Source organism: Salminus brasiliensis, unplaced genomic scaffold, assembly GCF_030463535.1.
Source record: "Salminus brasiliensis unplaced genomic scaffold, fSalBra1.hap2 scaffold_112, whole genome shotgun sequence".
In the NCBI taxonomy this organism is placed as follows: Eukaryota; Metazoa; Chordata; class Actinopteri; order Characiformes; family Bryconidae; genus Salminus; species Salminus brasiliensis.
The window spans coordinates 18,833-38,976 of NW_027326645.1; the positions used below are offsets into that span (position 1 = coordinate 18,833).

A 20,144-nucleotide genomic window follows, 5' to 3' on the forward strand; every position below is an offset into this window, starting at 1 on the left:
TGTTCATGGACGCTGCGTTTGGTTCGTAACACCTGATGAACTGAGGAGTGTTCCGGTTCGTTAAGGAGCTGGAAAGTCTCAAAGCTCTGCGTTTAAAGACCAGTGTGTGTGTGTGTGTGTGTGTGTGTGTGTGCGTGGCGTGAGTGTGATGCTGGTTTCGCGAGCACTTAAAGGACTCAGAATAACAGCTCTAATTTAACGGTTTGCCTCGTTGCTTCACAGTGATCGCATCTCTCATCGCAGTGCTGACCGCTGTTCTTCCAGCTGACCTCTCAGTCACCTCAGCGCATTTTCTAATGTAATTACCTTTAAGTGGGCTGTTATTTTAAGCTGGTGGTAGAGAGCGTGAGTGTGTGTGAGAGTGTGTGTGTGTGTTTGGTAATGGAGTTTGAAGGCCTCTGGGAAACGCTGTGTGTGTAAGGCTGGCTGTGTTAGGCCTGTAATTATGGACGGACGGGGCTTTTGAGGAAATTCCTCTAAGGTTGCTTTAAAGCTCAGGTAATGAGGTGAGATGAAAGCAGAAGCAGCAGCTGATGGAGAACTGCTGACAGCTCACTGCAACACACACACACACACACACACACACACACACTGACTCACGAGTGTGTGTGTGTAAACACTTAAATTCTGTGCAAACACCTGCTTAGCTTCTCTACAGCGCTGTGTGTGTGTGTGTGTGTGTGTGATGGTATATCGTGACAAAGGGGCCTAAAGGCTGAACTTCAAACAGTTAGACTCTATTCTGATCACACAGTCATCAGCAGAAAGCCCCGCCCACCGGAGAGAACACAAATAACACTAGTGTGACACGCTAAGGCTGAGAGGCTGAGCATGCTGGGTAAATGAGTCAGAGGGACGAAGCGTGGTGTCCCTTTAGTGCCAGACGTTCACTACCCTCAAAACACCACATGATGTGTGTGAATGTATGTGTGTGTGTGTGTGTGTGTGTGTTGGGGGGGGGGGGGGGGGGGGCGAGGGAGGACAATAATAGAAATATTGTGACATGCTTCTGCAGAAAACACACACACACTCACACACTCACACACACACTCACACACTCACACACACACACACACACTCTCACACACTCACACACACAGTCTACTTGGTAGTGTCAGTGACTTTCTAAAAGTGACACAAACAACAGTCCAGTGGGATCTGGGTGTAGGGAGTTAGGGTGTAGTGAGTTAGGGTGTAGTGAGTTAGGGTGTAGGGAGTTAGGGTGTAGTGAGTTAGGGTGTAGTGATAGGGTGTAGGGAGTTAGGGTGTAGTGAGTTAGGGTGTAGTGAGTTAGGGTGTAGGGAGTTAGGGTGTAGTGAGTTAGGGTGTAGTGATCTCTCTTGCTCCCTCTCTCACTGATTACACTGCTCTCCTCTTCAACTCTCAGAACCACTATTTTAAGTAGTGTGTGTGTGTGTGTGTGTGTGTGTGTGTGTGTGTGTGTGCACCTGTTGGTTCCCATCATTATAAACTCCTGAGTCATTCCCCTCAGCTTTGTTCTCCCTAACAACAGACTGAACAGCACGCCGGGTCAGAGCATTAGTGTGTGTGTGTGTGTGTGTGTGTGTGTTTGAGTGTGTGTGTGTGTGTGTGTGTGTGTGTTTGAGTGTGTGTGTGTGTGTTTGAGTGTGTGTGTGTGTGTGTGTGTGTGTGTTTGAGTGTGTGTGTGTGTGTGTGTGTGTGTGTGTGTGTGTGTGGTGGGGGTGCAGATAAACTATGTGAGGGAAGGTCTGAAGGAAAGGGTTAATGATGTGCCGCTGTTCTGTTTACAGCAGGAGCTTTCAGACTCTACAGAAACGCAATAAATTGATTTATTATTGATTTATTTATTAATATTTAATTTTTGTTCATTATTTGTATTTTTATAGTAAACATTTACAACCACAGACCTATGCAACACAACATTCTTCATAACTTTGTATATAATTGTCTGTAGAACCACAGCTATAGAGGGGGAGTCCAGCTGAGTGTTATAACACGTGTATAATAGTGCCAGGTTCTAAGTGCAGCCCAGTTTGGCCAAACGGCCAAGTGTAATCACAGGTAAAGTGGAAGAAATGCAGTTGCAGATTTGTGCTCAATCACTGCAGGATGCTTGGGACGTTTGGGACATTTGGACGTTTGGGACATTTGCGATATTTGGGCGTTTGGGATATTTGGGCGTTCGGGATATTTGGGCGTTTGGGACGTTTGGGGTGTTTGAAACATTCGGGACGTTCGGGACATTTGGGACACTTGGGCGTTTGGGACGTTTGGGGTGTTTGGGGACGTTTGGGACGTTCGGGGACGTTTGGGGTGTTTGGGGTGTTTGAGACACTCTGGACGTTTGGGACGTTCGGGGACATTTGGGGACGTTCGGGGACGTTTGGGGTGTTTGGGGTGTTTGAGACATTCTGGACGTTTGGGATGTTCGGGGACGTTTGGGGTGTTTGGGATGTTTGGGACATTTGGGCGTTTGGGTCGTTTGGGACGGGGTGAACGCAGCTCTGTAGTTAGTAATTCAGGCTGCAGTTCAGAGCTGGTTCTGTCCTGAGCTGAATGAGGGTCTGTAATGAGATGCTGAACGTTTCACAGCTTTAAACCATTCAGCACCCCCCCCCCCACACACACACACACACACACACACACACACACACAGTTAGAGAGAGAGAGAGTGGGCGAGAGAGGGAGGGAGGAGGGAAGCCCTCAGTGTTCCAGTCTGAATGGGGGGCCGTCCCACAGCTAACAAAAGCTCCTAAAGCTCTGAGGCTCTGGGAGCTGGGCTCAGCGTTCTGCTTCACTGCCGGACTAAACTGCAGCCGTTTCTGCTGTTTCTGCTGTTTCTGCTCTGAACCGGCTTTTAGCTGCTTTTACTCCCCGAAGAGGATCTAAACTCTGACCGGATGGATTACTGACCCTCTCTCTCTCTCTCTCTCTGCGGTCAGATCTACACAGACTGGGCGAATCACTACTTGGCGAAATCAGGACACAAGCGGCTGATTAAGGACCTGCAGCAGGATGTCAGTGACGGAGTCCTGCTGGCGGAGATCATCCAGGTCGTAGGTAAGAAAGTCGGGTCTGCTGTTTTTTAGTTTAATGAGATGAACAGCACTGAGCACCTCACTGTAATCCACTCTGTCTGAACAGCCTGGAGTTCTGTTCCTCATTCTAATAACCTATCTAGAACCTTAATTCCTCTGCATTGGTTTCCCTGTAGTGTCTGATTAATCTAATCTAATCTAAAGAAGATCTTTAACATTCTTAAAGAACTATTTCAACATTCAACATGGTTCTTTGACTGTCACGGTTCTATATGGAACTATCGTTACTAAAGAACCCTTTCAAGAACCCCCTTTTTAGAGATGTACACTAAAGTACCGGGGAGGAGTTGTCATAACAACAGTGGGACCCTTTTCTGGCGATAGATAGAACCCTTTAGCCAAGCAAAGAACCATTTAAGATCTGGGAGGAGATCAACAGCTAGTCACAGAGTTATTATTACCCTCATCATGTGACTGTTATTACACGTTATTGTTATAGCTATTACACTCGTCATGTGACGGCCAGCTGGCTCACTGTGGATATTGATCGTGCTGTGGACGGTATCCTGATCAGTTCTATCAGGAATGCTGTTCTGTGGTTGGAGGTGTGTGTTAGTCATCTATTCTTAGTCCACACCCTCTTATCAGCTGTTACACACCCATACCCCTCCGTCCACTACTCCCGCTGACCATGCTGAGAATCTGCCCCCACCCCGTGTCTGCCCCCTCCTGTCCTGTTGCCCCACTGCCCTCCTGCCCTCCTGCCCTCCTGCCTGCTGCCCTGCTGCCCTGCTGCCCTGCTACCCTCCTGCCCCACTGCAGTATTCTGAACATTTAATAACAATGTCCCCTGATAGGATAATTACTTATTAAAGTAAGCTAAATACATTAGCAATGTAGGCTAAAAGGCACACACACACACACACACAGACACACACACACACACAGTGGTGTTATCTGATAGCTCCCTCTCAGCAGCATCAATGGGGCCACTTTGCTTCTTTTAGAGACAAGAGGGAATATCACACCGGACAAGTGCAGCTGAAACCTGACCTCACACACACACACACACACACACACACACACACTTGCTCAGCTTTGAGGGCATTCTGAGAGGCTCGGCGTTATATCGATGTGATGCAGCATTGGCTTTGCTTGTATTGTGCGGCGGCTCCTCTTGCAGTGTACTTGGTATAGTGGGCCCTGCGACAGAGCTCTGCCGTGGGACCCATGGTGTTTGTGGTGCAGGAGTCTCAGGCTGTTAGATTATGTGTTATTGAGAGTGTGAACAGCCTTTTGTGTGTGTGTGTGTGTCTGTGTGTGTATTTACTCACACAGTCTCACCATGCTTACTCAGCTGGCCTGTTATCCATTCCTCACCCCCCTTCTCCTGCATTGTAGGTGGTATATTGGGCCCTATGATGAAGCTCCACCATAGGGCCCATGAGACCTCTGGTGCAGGAACTTTTGGCTGGGAGTGTGAACAGCCTCCTGTCAGTGAATTCAGATAGGTTTTTAAGTTGTCATGGTTCTGTATAGAACTACTAAAGAACCCATCAAGAACCTCATTTTCCGCCTCTGCCTTAAAACTGTCTAGCAACCACCTGGGACACCATAGCAACTTCTTAGCAACAGTACAGCATCCACTTGGAACAATACAGCAACCTTATAGCAGCTGTACATTAACCACGTGCAACCGCATAACACAAACAATAGCAACCAATTAGCAATAGCATAGCAACTGCCTAGCAATTGCATAGCAACCACTTGTGACATCATAGCATCTGATTTGCAACATGACAACAAACACTTGCAGCATCATAGCAACTGCATAGCAACCATGTAGGATACCATAGCAACCAATTAGGAACACCATAAAGACCACTTAGAACAGCATTGCCACTGCCAAGCAACCACTAGGGGTAACCATAGCAGCTATGGTTAGCAGCTAATTAGCAACAACAACAACAATAATAACAACAACAACAATAATAAAAACAATAATTCTCCATCAGATTCAGGCCATGGTCAGTTCTCTCCTCTTCTGCACCCTGATGGGAAGGAGTGTAAGTTTGAAACCTGCACTTTCCTTTTTTCTTTCAGCCAATGAGAAGATTGAGGACATCAATGGCTGTCCGAAGAGCCGCTCTCAGATGGTGAGTTCTGTTCTGGGGTTTTCTCTTTACGGTTCCCGGGTGCTAACTTTATTACTCCTCCAACGTTTTAGCGGCACTTTGAGTGAGTTCACTACAAGCCAGCTGTTTTCATCCTGACAATAAAACTTACACACTCCTGACTGCAGTGACCTACAGAGACCTTAAAGGGGAAGTCCTTCTTTTTCATTTCTTTAATTTCTCTCTGTGTCTCAGAGTGAGAGCTGAGCTCAGTCAGAGGGGGGGTTTTGGGGGTTCTGTGTGAATCTGAGCTTCACTGTAGAGAAACTGACCCACTCTGATCTCTGTACAGTGGAGGTGAATGAAAGCAGGTGTCAGTCGCCATGACTACAACACAGATACAGCCCATAATTTATCTCCTACCCAAACCCACCAGTGCAGCTACACGAGTCTTCTGAGTTTTATATGGAGTGATGATGATGATGATGATGATGATGATGGTAAAATAGTGAATAGAGAATCTCCACTAATCCAGGTCTCTTTAGGGACTACTTTCTGTAGCTGCACTACACCCTGCAGCATGTATCCCTCCACCATTTTAATGATCTGGTTCTAAAAGCAGGTTCTAGAGCCGAGCTCTTCTCAGAACTCTGGTAGAACCGTGTCTCAGGCATCAGGCAGCGTCTTCATCACCATTAGGTGAAGAACTTTCTGTGAGGAGCTTTTATTAGAGCTTCAGACGTCTGCTTCCCTTCACCTCCACTGTAGAACAGCTCTGACTGGGGGAGCTTATCTAGAACCTCCACTGTAGAACTCCAGCTCTGACTGGGGGAGCTTATCTAGAACCTCCACTGTAGAACAGCTCTGACTGGGGGAGCTTATCTAGAACCCAGCGTTTCACACCAAACCCCCCAAAGACTCTCTTCATCTTAGCTGTTTGATTGTGAATGTATGAATCAGTTCTTCTTCAGTGTTCCTTCATGTTTCTTGTGGTTTGTTCTGAAACATCTGCAGAACCGTTTTAGCGGACGGGTTTAGGTTTGGAATGGAGCCAGACCTGCCTAGCCAGATTATTACAGACAGGATGGAGAAACGACTCTATTTTAGCCAAACCCAGAGCTCACAAAGAGGTTAGAGGTTAAGTGTCACTGGTAATGTGAGAACTAGTGGCTAGCAGCTGTGGTCAGTCGGCCAGTCTGGATTACAGGGGTCTGATTGGGGGATATTGCTGTGATGAGGGGTTTCGGGATTCGCGGGGGGATCTGAAGCAGCGCTGTGTTTGTGTGTTTTGTTTGCGAAGGCCTCTTTGGGTTTTTTTGGCTCGGTGGTGGTGAGTTAAGGCTCTGCAGATGGACGAGAGTTTATGTGCTACGATTCTGACCAGTTACCCGCTCCAGGCCCCGCCCACTAATGTAACCCGGTTTGACAAGCTTTACAGAATAGCATTCACCCTAATGACAGACTGCAGCTCCACCTCAGTGGACATCGGTCTGGGTTATGGACAGGCTCTAAAACACGTCCCTCTCTCCACCTACCAGTTAGCTCTGTCCCTCCAGCTGTTACTGATCCCCCCCATCCAAACCCCCCCGGCTCAGTAATGGAGTGCACACTGCTGTGTGTTGGCCTGTCATTATGCCAGTCTCCTACACCTCTCACGCACACTCTCACATGTTCCATACTATGACCTTGTAGTCATAGTGTGTGTGTGTGTGTGTGTGAGTGTATGCACAGACGCGGTCATTGAAGCAGCACTGGCAGCAGGTGCACACACTGCCATTATGCTAATTTTGACTGTTAGCTAAAATTGCTCTTGTTACTGAAAAAGCTCCAATAACCATGAACACACACACACACACACACTAATGCTTTTGTGCTTCCACTCACTGGCCACTTTATTAGAAACACCTACCTTGTGCTTCCACTCACTGGCCACTTTATTAGAAACCCCGATTTTCTGCTTCCACTCACTGGCCACTTTATTGGAAACCCCGATTTTCTGCTTCCACTCACTGGCCACTTTATTGGAAACCCCTATTTTCTGCTTCCACTAACTGGCCACTTTATTAGAAACCCCTATTTTCTGCTTCCACTCACTGGCCACTTTATTAGAAACCCCTATTTTCTGCTTCCACTCACTGGCCACTTTATTAGAAACCCCTATTTTCTGCTTCCACTCACTGGCCACTTTATTAGAAACCCCTATTTTCTGCTTCCACTCACTGGCCACTTTATTAGAAACCCCTATTTTCTGCTTCCACTCACTGGCCGTGTTTGTTAACAGACAGTCTCTAAATATACTCCAGTGAGGTCGAGCTACAGGAGAGGTGTTTCTAATAAAGTGGCCAGCATTTCATTCCTGTCACGTCATCTTTCTCTCCCGCTGACCCGTCTGTCTGACCGCTGCTCTCTCTGTCTAGAAGAGTTCGATCTAGAACCTGGCCCTCGTCTCCTTTAAAGTGGCAGTTCAGCAGGCCGTAGACAGCAGGTCTTTGGGATGAGGGGGGCTTGTCGTTTTGAGCCCCACTGGCACAGACCCCCTCTCAGACGGGCTGTGTGTGACAGGGCTGTTGACACAGGAGTGTTAAAAACACACAGGAAATCTCTTCCACTCGGTGTGGCTGTGTGTGTGACTGTGTGTGTGTGTGTGTGTGTGTGTGTGTGACTGTGTGTGTGTGTGTGTGTGGCTGTGTGTGTGTGTGTGTGTGTGTGTGTGTGTGTGTGACTGTGTGTGTGTGTGTGTGTGACTGTGTGTGTGTGTGTGTGTGTGTGTGTGTGTGTGTGTGTGTGTGGCTGTGTGTGTCTGTGGGTGGCTGTGTGTGTGAGTGTGTGGACAGACACACAGGTGCCAGTGCACACTTGTACATTAGCATTAGAGCTCCTGATTTACGGATGGAGATCCGGGTTCTGCTGCTTCTCTGTTAACTCCTGTAGCTTTAAGAAGTAGACAGTACTGTACTGCGTGTTCTCACCTTCCCTCCACACGCTAAGTAAAAAGGTTCTACATAGTACTAAGAAAGGGGTTCTATGACTTGTTAATGGTATTGGAACCTTTTTTGGAGGTATTTTTAATATCCAAATGGTTCTTTGAGTTGTCATGGTTCTATGTAGAACCCTTAAAGCACCCTGTTTTAAGAGTGCAGTAAACTGATTAGTTGTGGCTGCAAACTTGGGCTTCTGTGAGATCCTGCTGGTGCGGAGATCTCTCCACCGACCCCCTAGTGGTGGTAGAGTGGAACTGTACTGGCTAAAGTGTGTTTACTGGTTTACTATGATCAGCAACAGTGTGCTCTAGCCACCGAGCCCCCGCTGACCCGTTTCTACACTATATGGACAAAAGTATTGGGACAGCTGCTCATTCATTGTGTCTTCTGAAATCAAGGGTATTAAAAAGAGCTGATCCTGCTTCTGTTAGAGTAACTGTCTCTACTGTCCAGAGAAGAAGACGTTCTAATAGATTCTGGAGGAGGAGCATTGCTGTGAGGATTTGATTGCATTCAGCAACAAAAGCGTTAGTGAGGTCAGGATGTTGTATGGTGATGATCACCACCTCACCTCATCATCCCCAACTCCTCCCAAAAGTACTGGATGGAGCTCCTCCACCATCACTCCAGAGAACACAGTTCTTCCACTGCTCCACAGCTCCTCAATGCTGGGGGGCTTTATACCCCTCTAGCCCACGCCTGGCATTAGGCAGCATGGAGCCAATAGGGTCATGATGATCTGATCCAGAGAGTCCTATTCTATTGGCAGTACTTCTCTACACTAAGCTGTGTGTGTGTGTGCATTTGCACACCTGTGTCAGAAATGGGTGCAGCTTAGGTTGCTGGACATTTGGACATATAGTGTACTCCACCTATACGTCCCAGTTCAGAATAACCAGAATCAGGGCGGCTGCTCAGGTACGGTACGGGTCACTGGGTAGTGGAAATCTTGTCTAATCAAGGCATCGGGGCTTAAAGGCATGCCCAGATCACTCAAAGCTCTGAGTGTGAACACACCCCCAGCTCTGGGGTTAACCTGAGGTCATGGTAGTTTATCAGCTGGGCTGTGAGTTCAGCCCAAACAGCAGCAGGATAACCATCTTCCAGAGCCAGTCCGCAATCCTGGCCCAATCTGACTGTCATCTAGATCCTGTGAGGAATGCAGGCTGCAGTGTCCTACTTACAGGTACCTCTCAGAGCAGTGAGGGTGGGAGGCGCTGCGGGTGGGTGGATTGGGGTCATTTCAGGTGGTTGAGTAGGTTAAGTGGGGGTCTGAGTGTGTGTGTGTGTGTGTGTGTTTTGATGTAATGAGGAGGAACAGTCTACAGTGAAAGGTGCTGTCAGTGGAACATTACAGGTGTGTGTGATAGATCTGCAGTGTGTGTGGGGGTGAGGGCAGCATGTGTTGTGTAATGAACTGTAGTATACTGGTCAGCCAGCACCAGGCCAGTCCAAACCAGTATGTTTTGTGTTGTGAACACTGGCGTGCTGGTCAGCCAGCGTGAGAGTGATAGACGAGGCAGGGATGTCCATTTACGGAGCTCCACCTCAGTGACAGAGCGGCACAAACACAGGATTAAACCTGCAGGACGTTTGACTGGATCCCCCTCGGTCCAGACCCGCAGCAGCTGAAGCCAGTATCTCCACGTTTAGTTGGGGATGTTAGATATGAATAAAGATCTGTATTAATGCTCTACAGCAGATCACTGCTTTAATAATTCATATGTAATAAGGGTGATCTGTGCGGTGCAGGCCTGCGTGGCGGCGGCTCTCTCAGACCTGCTTTTATTTAGAAGAGCTATTTTTACTCTGAGCTGACGGGCAGGGGGCTCTTAAAGGGACACTGGAATCTGGTCTGGATTCCAGCCTATAATTCAACTCTGTGACCCCCACATGGTACCAGCTGTCACTCAGCAGCAACTGGCCAGGGTGTGTGTGTGTGTGTGTGTGTGTGTGTGTGTGTGTGAGATCAGTGAGGCAGGTATTTCACTGTATACAGGTTAAGTCCACTGACAAAATCCTCTGCATTATTAAACAGTTTAAAAATAGTTAAAAAGAAACAGTGGTGTGTTTGGTGTGAAACGCTGGGTTCTAGATAAGCTCCCCCAGTCAGAGCTGGAGTTCTACAGTGGAGGTTCTAGATAACCTCCCCAGTCAGAGCTGTGGTTCTAGAGTGGAGGTTCTAGATAAGCTCCCCAGTCAGAGCTGGAGTTCTACAGTGGAGGTTCTAGATAACCTTCCCCAGTCAGAGCTGGAGTTCTACAGTGGAGGTTCTAGATAAGCTCCCCCAGTCAGAGCTGTGGTTCTACAGTGGAGGTTCTAGATAAGCTCCCCCCAGTCAGAGCTGTGGTTCTACAGTGGAGGTTCTAGATAAGCTCCCCCCAGTCAGAGCTGTGGTTCTACAATGGAGGTGAAGGGAAGCAGACGTCTGAAGCTCTACTAAAAGCTCCTCACAGAAAGTTCTTCACCTAATGGTGATGAAGACGCTGCCTGATGCCTGAGACACGGTTCTACCAGAGTTCTGAGAAGAGCTCGGCTCTAGAACCTGCTTTTAAAATCAGATCATTAAAATGGTGGAGGGATACATGCTGCAGGGTGTAGTGCAGCTACAGAAAGTAGTCCCTAAAGAGAACTGCATTAGTTCAGATTCTCTATTCACTATTTTACCTTCATCATCTTCATCATCATCATCATCATCATTCTGCACTGTAGCTGCACTGGTGGGTTTGGATAGGTGATCAATTATGGGCTGTATCTGTGGTGTAGTCATGGCAACTGACGCCTGGTTCCATTCACCACCATTCAGTGGGTCAGTTTCTCTACAGTGAAGCTCAGTTTCACACTGAACCCCCCTCCCCTCCCCCACCCCTGATGCAGCGCAGCTCACACACTGAGATATAGATATAGAGAATTTTAGAAAGTCAGTGAAGTTCCCCTCAGTTGTTGTGTTGGACAGTTTCTGCTCAACAGGATCTGCTGAAGGTTTGGGGACGCCTCACTCACTGTTCTTGCTGTTGCTGCTCTTTAGGATGAGGATGAGAGGTGCAGTGATGATGAAGCTGCTGCCAGAAATCCTGAATAACATATTTTTATTTTTAAATACCTGGTAATCACACTCAGTGTCCCCATGTGACCTTTCGATGGGCAGTGTGTGTGTGTGTGTGTTGTCTGATATTACTCATTGTTTACTCTGTAAAGCCGTTGGTGCTCTGATTAAACCTCTGATGATGTCATACAGCTTCAGCTGGGTTTGCACTGAAGGCGTGCTCCAGGACCTAGGCACTTTATTCAGGGCCGTTTTTGAGGGCGGCTCCATGGCCGGGTCAGACGCTTCCCTGACCGATGCAGTGCAGTCGCTGTGTTCAACATCACAACCTTATCTGACTCAGCTGTGAGCTCCACTGCGTACACCACTGAGCCAGAACATTAAGATCCCTCCCAGATGAAGGTATGAGAGCTGCATGTGAGGGTCTGGCTTCTCTGTTAGATGGTACCTGAACAGTGGGTCACCGTGTTGGATGTGGAGAAATGGGCAGGGTGAAGACCTGCTGTTGTATTAGGCTGCTGGTCATAATGTTTTGGCACAGTTTGTATGGAATTGCAAAGTCCATACTTTTGAACAGTTCTGTATGTTCCACACATGATTGCTCTTAGCCAATCAGGTTCCTTCTTTACCTGCCTGGTCAGTGCTGACGCCTGGTCAGTGCTGACGCCGGGACAGCATATCCTAGCAACAGGGCAGTTGAAACGCCCTTAATGTTTGAGAGGGTTTGCATGCTGCTTTGACTGAGCAATACAAGCAACTTATCAGTTGTCACACACACACTCTCTCTTACACACACACACACACACACACACACACACACACACACTCTTACCCACACACACTCACACATACAGACAGATGCTGCTTTACACACCACAGGGTAGACTCAGGGCTACAGGTAACACAGCTCACTCTCAGCCTTCGTTAGTGTTCTTCATTTAATTCAGGTGACTGCTGTTAACACCCCCCCCTCTCTCCCTCCACCCCCCCCCCCCCTGTCTCTCTGCAGATTGAGAACATTGATACCTGTCTGGCGTTTCTGGCAGCTAAAGGTGTGAACACACAGGGCCTGTCTGCTGAAGGTAGGTGACCGAAGCTCATCAGCGCTCTCTCTAATCACGGCTTCCCGCGCTGTCATTCCATTGAGAAACAAAACACTGCTATATATGTTGTTGTAAGTATGTGGACGGCTGCTGTGTTCAGGAGGATTAGCCATTATTCTGGAGAACACAGTTCTTCCACAGCTCAACACTGGGGGGCTTTATACCCCTCTAGCCCACGCTCTGGGAGGGTGAAGCACTCTAATCTTCCTCTGAGACGTCTTCTCCACCTGCCGCTAACTCAACACCACTGGAGCTCAACACGCTTGGAGGAGAACCCTAAATGCTAATAAAATGATGAGGACAGGGAGGATTGCCCCCCCCCCCCCCCCACTCAGAGCGTGGGCGGTTATGCTCTCTGGGACTCTTGGTCACTGATGGGGGCTGTGGAATCACCTGGGATCAAACCTGCAACCATGACAGAGCGCGCACTTAGACAGCTGCTCCACTCAGGAGTTCCTTTAATGGAGTAGCAGCCTGTTCACACTCTACTCACACTGCTCTCTCTCTCTCTCTCTCTCTCTCTCTCTCTCTCTGCAGAGATCAGGAATGGTAATCTGAAGGCGATTCTGGGGCTTTTCTTCAGTTTGTCGCGCTACAAACAGCAGCAACAGCAGCAGAGGCAGCAGCCTACGACACACACACACCACACACACTCACACAGCACTCACAGCAGCACAAACTCCACCCCCTCGCATGGGACGCACACACACCGAGCGCAGGCAGAGATGCAGTCCAGGTAATGTCCCAATACTTTTGGTTTATGTACAGTGAGTGAATGGGTCCTGTAGCCTCTTTACTGCGATGTGTGTTCTCTGTAGATGTGACAGCTCCAGCCTACAGTCACCTGCTCACCTGTTCACCTGTTCAACTGCTCACCTGCTCCACTAGAGGCATTTTCATTCAGTCTACAGCAGTTTAGCCCCACCCATTCAGATCTAACTGGTGACTGGAGCTGTACTAGTTTTCCTCCTGGGAATGACTCTACTGTTCTCCTTCATTCATATTCATATTCTCTCTCTCTCTCTCTCTCTCTCTCTCTCTCTCTCTCTCTCTCTCTTTGTTCCATTGTCTCTCTACCTTCTTTTAATGCAGGGGTGCCTCTGAGAGCAAACTTCTCAAGTTTTCCATTGGTCAGAAAAAGTCGTCTAGGTTAGCTCTCTCCCTCAGTCTCTCTCGCTCTCTCTCTTTCTCACTCACTCCCCTGCTTTTCTCACCTTCAGCCTGACCTTCCTCATCCTCCTCTTCCTCAGCCACCCTCTGCATGCTGTGTGAAAGGGCAATTCCACCCCAAAATGTAAAGCGCCTGCTTTTCCTGAACTGATTGAAGTGATAAGCTTAAGATTGGCGGTGTGTGTGCTGGGGTGTGTGTTTGCTGGTGTGTGTATGTGTGTACCAGTGTGTGTGTGTGTGTGAGTGCACTAGGGGTGAATGATATGAAAATGTACATTTTGGGTGGAATTCTTCTTTAAAGCGATAGTTTGGTAAACCCCCCTCCCCTTACGGCACTGCGGCGGGTCAGCCAGGCCGGGTTCGGGGCTCACTCACCTCTGCTCTGGAGCTGCGAGGCTAATGTAGCTAACATGACTGGGCTGATCCCCAGCACTGGATTTCTGACTGAACTCTCGCTCTAAAGGAGGCGGATTTGTGTTTTGGGTCCTCATGATCAGCCTCAGCCCTCACCCACCTGTGTGTGTGTGTGTGTGTGGTTCCCTGCTTCAGTGTGATTTACTGATTAATTATTAATGATGTGTGTGTTCTGGGTGCTGGGTCCTCTCTGTCGTTCCACTGAAGGCCTACAGAATGACTGAAAGGGTAGTTCAGTTAAAAATGCTAATGTGGCTAACAGTGAATGAAAGCAAATAGCCACCAGTTAGCATTTCAGAAATGAGATTGTACTAACTGGTAGCTGCTGGCTTGTTTTCATAGACAGCCACATTAGCACAGTGCTAACTTTAGAGTTTTAGAGAAAGTAAATATAATCAACATTCAAGATGTAAAGAATAAAGGGATGTGTTTATTTTGTCGGGTAAACATTTAATTACTGTCATTCATCCATGTTTTACTGTTTAAATGAGCCCCTGCTCTCCTTCAGAAACCTACAGTTATATTCAGTTATGTCACACCCTCTAGTGGTGATCAAGTGTATCTACACTAGCATATTTCCTCATATCTGAGAGTGAGAGCTGAGCTCAGTCAGAGGGGGGGTTTTGGGGGTTCTGTGTGAATCTGAGCTTCACTGTAGAGAAACTGACCCACTCTGATCTCTGTACAGTGGAGGTGAATGGAAGCAGGCGTCGGTCGCCATGACTACAACACAGATACAGCCCATAATTTATCTCCTACCCAAACCCACCAGTGCAGCTACACAAGTCTTCTGAGTTTTATATGGAATGAAGATGATGATGATGATGATGATGATGATGATGATGATGATGAAGGTAAAATAGTGAATAGAGAATCTCCACTAAAGCAGTTCTCTTTAGGGACTACTTTCTGTAGCTGCACTACACCCTGCAGCATGTATCCCTCCACCATTTTAATGATCTGATTTTAAAAGCAGGTTCTAGAGCCGAACTCTTCTCAGAACTCTGGTAGAACCGTGTCTCAGGCATCAGGCAGCGTCTTCATCACCATTAGGTGAAGAACTTTCTGTGAGGAGCTTTTATTAGAGCTTCAGACGTCTGCTTCCCTTCTCCTCCACTGTAGAACTCCAGCTCTGACTGGGGGAGCTTATCTAGAACCTCCACTGTAGAACTCCAGCTCTGACTGGGGGGAGCTTATCTAGAACCTCCACTGTAGAACTCCAGCTCTGACTGGGGGAGCTTATCTAGAACCTCCACTGTAGAACAGCTCTGACTGGGGGAGGTTATCTAGAACCCAGTGTTTCACACCAACCCACAGGTAGGTATATAGGTAGGTGTGTAAAGTGCAGGTCAGTATGACTGCAGGGTTACTCAGCTCTAAGGATGGTGACTCTCGCGCCTGTGACGTGGAGATTACACTGTTTGTTAGCTCGTTAGCTTGTTAGCTCTCTTACTTTACTTCACATTCTCATTGATCTTTTATTGATTACTTATATCAGCTAAACTTACCAATCAGCTTTACTTCAGCCGCGCACCAGTAATATTCAGTTCTGTGAAATCTGCTCAGCTCAAGCGCCCCCTACTGCCCACAGCTAACCCTTCATCCTGTAGACTGGGTTAAGAGTCTGCAGCCTGCATGTGGAGTAAACACACAGGCTAGAATTAGCTTCTCACGCAAGTTGTGATTAGCTGTGTGAGCAGTGGTGTGTGTGTGCCGTGTGTGTGTTTAAAGGTGTGTGTTTACGCCTGTGTGAGAGAACACAATGTTTACTGGACCCTGAATTATCAGGAAAAATCCAATTTTGCTAATGTGGAGCCGGTCAGAACCACCAAAACCACCATCTCCAAAATAACCCCACTGAGAAGAACTGGCCTCTCTCTCTTTCTCTCTCTCTCTCTCAGACTGCCTGGCCCTACAGCCCGTGTGTGTGTTACGGGCAGTGAGGGGTCTCCCCGGGGGTCTGTCAGTTCAGCAGGAAACCGGCGGAGTCAGGCCTTCAGCGGTGAGAAAAACAGTAAAGCTGCAGCTCCACAGCCCAAAGGTACCTGTCTGTCTGTCTGTCTGTATATCTGTCTGTCTGTCTGTCTGTCTGTATATCTGTCTGTCTGTCTGTCTGTCTGTATATCTGTCTGTCTGTCTGTATATCTGTCTGTCTGTATATCTGTATATCTGTCTGTCTGTCTGTATATCTGTCTGTCTGTCTGTATATCTGTCTCTGTCTATCTGTCTGTCTTTCTGTATATCTGTCTGTCTGTCTGTCTGTATATCTGTCTGTCTGTCTGTATATCTGTCTGTCTGTATATCTGTATATCTGTCTGTCTGTCTGCATATCTGTCTGTCTGTATATCTGTCTGTCTGTCTGTATATCTGTCTGTCTGTCTATCTGTCTGTCTTTCTGTATATCTGTCTGTCTGTCTGTCTGTCTGTATATCTGTCTGTCTGTATATCTGTCTGTCTGTCTGTATATCTGTATATCTGTCTGTCTGTCTGTCTGTGTTCGAAAATAAGATTATAGGTGAATTTTTGCTTTGAAGTTTAGGGCGTGTGTATGATCGCTCAACCGTGCGCCTCCCACAGTAATAGAACAGCCATTAAAGTGACTGAAACACTGAATCGTTTGGCAAAGATTCGTTTCCTAATGAATCAAAATGAAACCGAATCATTTAGACTGAGCTGAAGTCTGTTCTGCTGCCGGTCATCAGAGCACTGAGGGCTGTGTGTGTGTGTGTGTGTGTGTGTGTGTGTGTTGGGGAAGGGTTTGGGGGGTTGGGGGTGGTGTGAGAAAGTTTTTTTACAGTTGCTCCAATTAGTGCATTACTGAGTGTAGAGAGAGAGAGAGACAGAGGGAGAGAGAGAGAGAGAGAGACAGAGGGAGAGAGAGAGAGAGAGAGACAGAGGGAGAGAGAGAGAGAGAGAGAGAGACAGAGGGAGAGAGAGAGAGAGAGAGAGAGAGAGGAGACAGAGAGAGAGAGACAGAGAGAGACACAGAGAGAGAGACACAGAGAGAGAGACAGAGAGACAGAGGGAGAGAGAGAGAGAGAGAGAGACAGAGAGACAGAGGGAGAGAGAGAGAGACAGAGAGAGAGAGAGAGAGAGAGAGACAGAGAGAGACACAGAGAGAGAGACACAGAGAGAGAGAGACAGAGAGACAGAGAGACAGAGGGAGAGAGAGAGAGACAGAGAGAGAGAGAGAGAGAGAGAGAGAGAGAGAGAGACAGAGAGAGAGAGAGAGAGAGAGAGAGAGAGAGACAGAGAGACAGAGAGAGAGAGAGAGAGAGAGAGAGAGAGAGAGCAGTGTGAGTAGAGTCCCTCGCTCGGCACACAGGAAGCTGAGGTTTGAGGTTGGGGTTCAGGAGAGCGCCCTCTGCTGTGATATCAGGTTCGGCTTGTAATGACAAACTCCACCTGTCTTTACTAAGTAGTTATCCAGAGGCTCACATCACCATGACAATAACAGCACAGGCTCACATCGTCATGACGATAGCAGTACAGGTGGCCCGGCTGCAGTTAGTCTGTGCTGGTGTTTAATGTTTTTCAGTAGTTGGTGTGTAGCAAGTGGGCGGAGTCTGGAGAGGGGTGTTATGAGTGTAAAGGCTGATGTTCGGTGTGTTCTGCTCTCTGAACGCTGCTGGTCCTCAGCTGTTAGTGTGTGTGTGTGTGTGTGTGTGTGTATGTGTGTGGTGTTGGCAGTAGTGTGTATGATAACACAGCAGAATCCAGTTAAGTGTGTGAGAGTTATTAACAGCAGTAAATCCTGCTGTTTATTCAACCGGATTAGTTCCAGTAACTAAGCGCTTCACATGGAAACGGTGAAGGTGTGGATTTAGGTCTGATTATACAGCTCAGACTGCAGAGTGTGTGTGTGTGTGTGTGTGTGTGTGTGTGTGTAATAGGGCTGTTTGTGTTGTGATTCAATTATAATAATATTCAATATGTGCAACTAACTGAATTAAACCAAATCAGAGTCTAACTCAATCTACTGAGTCAAACTGTACTGAAATAATCAGACTTAATCAAGTGATTCAGATTCAAACTGCATTTCATTCCAAAGGTTTATTAGCCCACCCTTACACTCCCTACACACTGAGCACTGAGGGCGAAGGGAAGTGTAGTTTATTAGACACCTTCATTCTGAACACTCTGCAGAATCGTCATCAGACTGAACTGCAGTTTGAATCAACCCTAAATGCACTGAATCTTTTCATAAAGAATTGATTCAGTCTGAACTGGAAATGAATCTAATAACTCAATTTGAATAAAATGCTTCATTCCAAACTTCTTTAGGATTCAGCGCTTTATGAAATCTTCCCCCCATTGTGTGTGTGTGTATGTGTGTGTGTGTGTATGTGTGTGTGTGTGTGTATGTGTGTGTGCTGGAGCTGACCCATTTGTGTTCATTCATGTGGAAAAGCTTCAAAAGTGTAACCGCGACTCAGAACAAAGAGAGGCTGTCCTGTTCACTCACTGTGTGTGAGTGTGTGGGAGTGTGTGTGTGTGAGTGTGTGAGTGTGTGTGTGAGTGTGTGTGTTTCTCTGGTGGTCCCGGATGTCCTTATCTCAGTGCTTCCACAAATCTAATGATGATATTATCATCCTGGCTGATGTTGAGAAGATGAAGTCAGTTGATGGGGGTTCTGATGGTGGGTTTGTGTTCTTGCTGCTGGTAGGGGACTGCAGTCAGTCAGCAATTACAGTTTCCTGAAGTATCGCTTTAACCCCTGGTGGTGGTTTTGGTGGGTAACGATCTGAATTGTCTTCCTCCACTAACAGGATAATGATGGTGGTTATTTAGCTTTGCAGTATTAATGACTTTAATATGGGCCAGCCCAGCCCGGGGTGCAGTTGGGGCCAGTAGGGGTGGTGGGGTTGTTGGGGCCGGTAGGGGCGGTTGGGGCTGGTGGGGGAGTCGATGTTTCTCTTTAATCCTCAGACAGGGGTTTATGCTCCTACGTGACCCCACATATCCTCCGAGCTGCAGTGTTATTACTGTCAACCTGCTCTGCAGCTCAAATGCTTCATTTCTACATCTAGCGAAGTTCTCTCTCTCTCTCTCTCTCTCTCTCTCTCTCTATTGGAAGTCATTAGTGGTCTGACCCGGTCCCTCCCGGCTGCCGTGGCTAATTGGGCTTTAATCACTTCCTAATTGGTGTTTTGTGTTTGTGCTGAACAGGAACTCCGCTCTCTCTTCCCTCTCTCGCCCGTTCTCTCCCCTGTTCCACAAAAACCATCCATAAACATTCAGAGCCTGAGAGAACCCTCTGAGCTTCACACACAGATTCAGATCCCAGGCTTTATTGCTGTTTATTGTTGGTGTTTAACGAGGAAACCAGGGTCGTTATTGTTGTTTCCACATCACACACAGATCCAGGCTGTACCCTGTGGGTCTGAGAGCTGAAGGGGTTCCTTTGCAGACAGAGACGCAGTTTATGGTTCTTCTGGATATAAGCAGACGTTCCTGAGAGAGCTCTTTTAACCCCAGCAGTGTTTATAATAACAATTCTTCACTACTGATGAAAACAGAAATGTGCATATTAGTTCCAGATCATTTACTGAATCGTTTGTAAGAGTTACTGAGTTTAGTGTTTAAGAGGTTTTAAAAGAGCTTAATTTACATGACATTTACATAAGCCCTGCCTTTAAAGACTAATTTACATTACAGTGAGTTCAGTATGAAACAAATGGGTTCGGACTCACTGGTGAGTCAGGACCTCCTAAGAAGAGTGAGGGAGAGTGAGTGAGTGAGAGAGAGAGAGAGAGAGAGAGAGAGAGAGGGGTGGGGGAGGTCCAGAGTTTAGCTGAAAGTAGCTCTGCAGAGTGGGTCAGTCAGTCTATCTGGAAGCTCTCTGGACTGGTGGAGGGTTCAGTCTGGATATTTCTGGCTCTGGGGATTATTTCACAGAATTGAACTGAGCGATTTCTCTCTGTTCGGGGTGAGTAATAAGAAACACACTCACAGTGTCCGCAGCCGTCAGTCCCAGTAATGGAAGACTTGCTTTTCTCCTGTAATTCCACTTTCGGGAGTGTAGTGCCTCAGGGCTCAGTTCTGGGGTCCATTCCATTTGTAAGACTCGTGCGATTGGTGTCGGAAGTGCAGGTTGGGGTCGGTATTGCTGATGGCTGTTGAACCGCAGTGTGTTGAGGGGTGTGTGTGGGGTGGCGAGGATGCAGTGATGGGTTCTGTCTGCAGATGTGGAGCATTTAAAGTTGCTGTGAGTGTGAATGTAAACAGTGTGGAGTGCTGCTCGCTCTGGCTGTAGAGGACCAGCGCTGGCTCAGGACCAGCTGGCCTTATATGGG

The 20,144-nt window shown here is 47.6% G+C and overlaps 1 protein-coding gene across 1 annotated transcript in view; it reads left to right on the forward strand.

Moving 5' to 3' along the window:
* LOC140548799 (neuron navigator 2-like) overlaps nt 1-20,144 on the forward strand; it is a gene marked incomplete at its 3' end in the record, with an annotated part of 61,761 nt that overhangs the window by 17,290 nt on the left and 24,327 nt on the right. The window contains 6 exon segments of the mRNA XM_072671957.1: nt 2,925-3,042; nt 5,124-5,176; nt 12,171-12,243; nt 12,802-13,000; nt 13,357-13,413; nt 15,750-15,889. Coding sequence (XP_072528058.1) covers nt 2,925-3,042; nt 5,124-5,176; nt 12,171-12,243; nt 12,802-13,000; nt 13,357-13,413; nt 15,750-15,889 — 640 coding nt within the window.